Raw genomic sequence first — 3526 nt, 5'->3', positions numbered from 1 at the left:
GGGTGGGGGGGTTGGGAGGGCTACAGCAAATTTTGGGGTGGCTGCAGCCCCCCACCATATCTCTTCTCCCGGCACCTGCCCTGAGTGCAGCCCGGCGCAGCCTCAGCTCCAGCACGCCCTTGCCCTGCGCAGACCTAAGGGCACACCCCTTCCCCCATCCCCGTGCCCTCCCAGGGTATGTAGAGCAGCTGCCCCCTCCTCCTCACACCTCCAGGACAAGCTGTGGCTCTGTCTCATGCCTTGCCCTGCTCTTGCCCCGGCCAGGCAGCCCTTGACCCAGCCCCACTCCCTCCATCACTGCAGGGTGTTCGATCTGCCTCCCCACGCCATGCCCCTTTCCTTCCCCCGCCCCTTCTACCACAACAGACTTACCAGCCAGACACTGCTCTTCAAGCTGCCGGGCCGCGTATCGGAAATTGGATCGGTGTCAGCTAATATGTCTCCTTAAAAACTTGCTAACGCTTTCAGCTCCCAAAATCTCTATCAGTGCACTAGTTTGCACAGCTCCTTTAAACAGCTGATTTGCAGGAACTGCAGAGCTTCCTCTGCCTCTCTTTTTTGGAGTGCAATTAAGGGTCTGGAAAGTGCTGTTAAAATTGAATATATTTTAATGCATCTAGTTTGTGCACTCTGCTTTTTATTGCTGTTATAACCAACTGGCAGCACATATTAAATCTTAATCTGCATTAAAGCCTGTAGGACAGCCAGGTTATTCAGATGAGGAGCACGCTGGCACCAAGTTGCCCTTGCAGAGTTTTAATTATCATACCACAAATGCTCCAATGTGGAACTCTCACACACTCATTTGAAGGGGTTCCTGCAAAACTTCTGCCCCAGGGTCTTGCTATGGGGGCTCCATATTTATATCAGACTTGTGGGTTTCAAAAAAAATGTCAAGCTCCACATCTTCTTGGCTCTTCTTTTCTCTCCTCCTGGCTTCCTGGCAGCTCTGAGACATTACCCTTTTCCTTGCCAGCCTCAACTTCTATGTCTTTTCCTCTAGAACAGGGATGTGAAATGTATGGCTTATGGGCTATATTTGATTTGTGGGTCACTGGACCAACCACATGCACTGGTCCCTGCCCCCATGTGCTGTACAACCCAGCACTGGGCATGCCACACACAACACAGGGGGTTGGCATGGGGCACTGCATACAGCCCGTGCCCTGACCCCCTTGTGCTGCATGCAGAACCAGTTCCAGCTTGCAGACTGCTGGCAGTGTGCGCCACATGCACAGTGAGCCTTGGGGCTGGTCCATACTGCATATGCTGCAGGACTGGCTTTGTGCATGGCACAGTAAAGGGGACCAGCACAAGGTATGCACTGCTTGTGGGCTTGACCCTGTGCTGCAGGCAGCAAAGGGGGTCAGTTCGGGGCACCGCACACAGCCCAGAGCCAAGTGTTTTGTCTGGTATCCAATCCAGCCCCATTGCACCACATGCAGCACACAATGGCTCTGGGGCTTGCTGTGAATGTGGCCCCAGGGGCTGGTGTGGGGAGTACGCTGCTTGAGGCACAGGAGGGCTGGGGTACAGGCTGCATATAGCACCTCAGATCAAGCCCCTGTGCTGCCTGTAATGCTGGGTGCAGCCCAAATTCTGTGGACAGCATGTACTCCATGCTAGGCCTGAGGGCTGATGCACATGTATGTGATGCATGGGCTGGACTTGGTGCTGTGGGTACTACACAGGGGCTCAGTTCAGTCCAGTCACAGGCTTAGCAATGTTTATCTGACCTGTGGGGCTGGATAAGCCTGTCACCTCCACTCTAGAAAATACACTCCAGGGCCTCTCTGCTACCTTCCCAAAACAGCAGCAGCAACAGCAGCAGCAGCTGTCCGAAACAGACACGTTCTTACTAATACGCAATCACCTAGAACATTGTTAGTTTCATTCTGGCTAGCCAGGACAGAGTAAATTTAACGTCAAGGTATGGGAGTTGCAACTGCAGACTCAGGAATATGATGGTATCATTTGACATTTGGAAGGTCCGGGCTAAAAAGGGAGGACTGATTTCCCAGGGAAAAAAGCCTTTTATTTTCAGCAGCGACAATTGCTTGGTTTGAGGATGATCTCTACCATGGCTCATTGGTCGATCTTAAGGTGGCTTGAGTCCAATCCTTGAGCAACAGGCCTGTTCACAGAAGTTGCAGGTCTCTCCACAGGCTGCAGCCTGGGATACCTCTCCTCTTCCTTCCTCTGCTCTCTTCTGTTTCAAGGGCAAGACAACTTTACTTCAAAACAGGCTGATGCTTGCTTGAGGTTGAGGTACCATTAAGGCAGTTATGAGCCAACTTCTCCCAGCTCTTGAAGTCATCACCCTCTTCCTTGGAATCTGCCTTCAATGCATCCTTGTAGCATTTCTTTTGCCCACCTTGAGATCTGAAGACACAATTAAGCTGCGAGTACAGAGCTGGTTTTGGCAGTCAGGAGTTGGGCACTCGCATGCAGTGTCCAACCAAGCAATACTGGTGCTTAAGGATCGCTGACTCAACACTGGTAGCGCCAACTTCATCCTCCCATTCAACAGGGAAGATTCCTGGGTGACACCTCTCTAGGCTCTTCAGATGCGCCCTTTTACTCCAAGACTGTACAGAGGTCCAAACCCAACCTCCCTCCGAGGGCATGTGAAGTGCTGAGCAAACACACCCCAAAGTGGGCTCATTCCAGGTACTTGCCACTCAAACGGAGCGGCCTGTCTTGCTGCCAACAAAGGCCCCCCACCCTTTCCATTTACAAGCCGAGACCCACCCCCTGCCCCGAGCGGGGGATCCGGCCGGGCCTCACCTGTTGCGCGCAGCCGCACCGGGCCCAGCAGTCGCCAACAGGCCACCACCGCCATAGCCGCTGCAACCGGAACTAGCAGAACCGGAAGTCGCGCTGTAACGGGGGGAAGGGAGCAGCAACGGACTGGGCCCGGCGGGAAACGAGGCCCCGCGGGCCCGGGGGCCGAGGAGGAGGCAGGAGCTTGCGATGCCGGTGCGGGGCTTCGCTGTGCGGCAGCTGCAGCTCCTGCAGGAGGAGCGGGAGGCCGAGATCGGCGAGGCCAGGTACGGGCGGGGCAGCGCAGCGGATCCTCGTCTCCGCAGCCACCAGCGCGGGCGAGGGGGAGGCATGGGCGCGGCTGATAGGCTGACGGCGTCACGGGGCGCCTTTTTGACGCAGTTAGCCTGGGGGTTCCCCCTACCCCCTGCCCCATTCGGGGTGTCTTTATGACGTAGTCAGCCCGAGGGTTGCCCGCCTTGGGGCGCCTTTGTGACGAAGTCAGTTCTGGGGTTCCCTCCCCCGTCCCGGGGGCGCCTATGTGACGCAGCTAGCTCAGGCCCCCTCCACCCTGAGGGCACCTCCCCCCTCTGGAAATAGCCCAGTACAAAGCACAAAGGATCCCGCCTACACAATGTGCCAAAGGGATTTCATAGATTAGGGCTGGAAGGGACCTCAGAAGATCATGGAGTCCAGCCCCTTGCCCAAAGGGCAGGAAGTCAGCTGGGGTCATAGGATCCCAGCAAGATAAGCATCCAATTTG

At 55.6% G+C, this 3526-nt stretch overlaps 2 protein-coding genes across 2 annotated transcripts in view; one reads left to right on the top strand and one right to left on the bottom strand.

Annotated features, from left to right (window-relative positions):
- Positions 1–2873, bottom strand: part of MRPL21 (mitochondrial ribosomal protein L21) — a 32371-nt gene extending 29498 nt beyond the window's left edge. Inside the window, exon 1 of the mRNA XM_019547249.1 lies at positions 2788–2873. Coding sequence (XP_019402794.1) covers positions 2788–2842 — 55 coding nt within the window. The 5' untranslated portion in view covers positions 2843–2873. The remainder of the gene's footprint in view (positions 1–2787) is intronic.
- A 71-nt stretch (positions 2874–2944) lies between these two features.
- Positions 2945–3526, top strand: part of IGHMBP2 (immunoglobulin mu binding protein 2) — a 114774-nt gene continuing 114192 nt past the window's right edge. Inside the window, exon 1 of the mRNA XM_019547248.1 lies at positions 2945–3050. Within this exon, the coding sequence (XP_019402793.1) occupies positions 2974–3050 (77 nt within the window). The 5' untranslated portion in view covers positions 2945–2973. The remainder of the gene's footprint in view (positions 3051–3526) is intronic.

The sequence above is a fragment of the Crocodylus porosus genome, unplaced genomic scaffold (assembly GCF_001723895.1).
Source record: "Crocodylus porosus isolate Cpor-Errol unplaced genomic scaffold, CroPor_comp1, whole genome shotgun sequence".
Classification (NCBI taxonomy): Eukaryota; Metazoa; Chordata; order Crocodylia; family Crocodylidae; genus Crocodylus; species Crocodylus porosus.
This window is presented reverse-complemented; position numbering and strand designations above follow the sequence as displayed.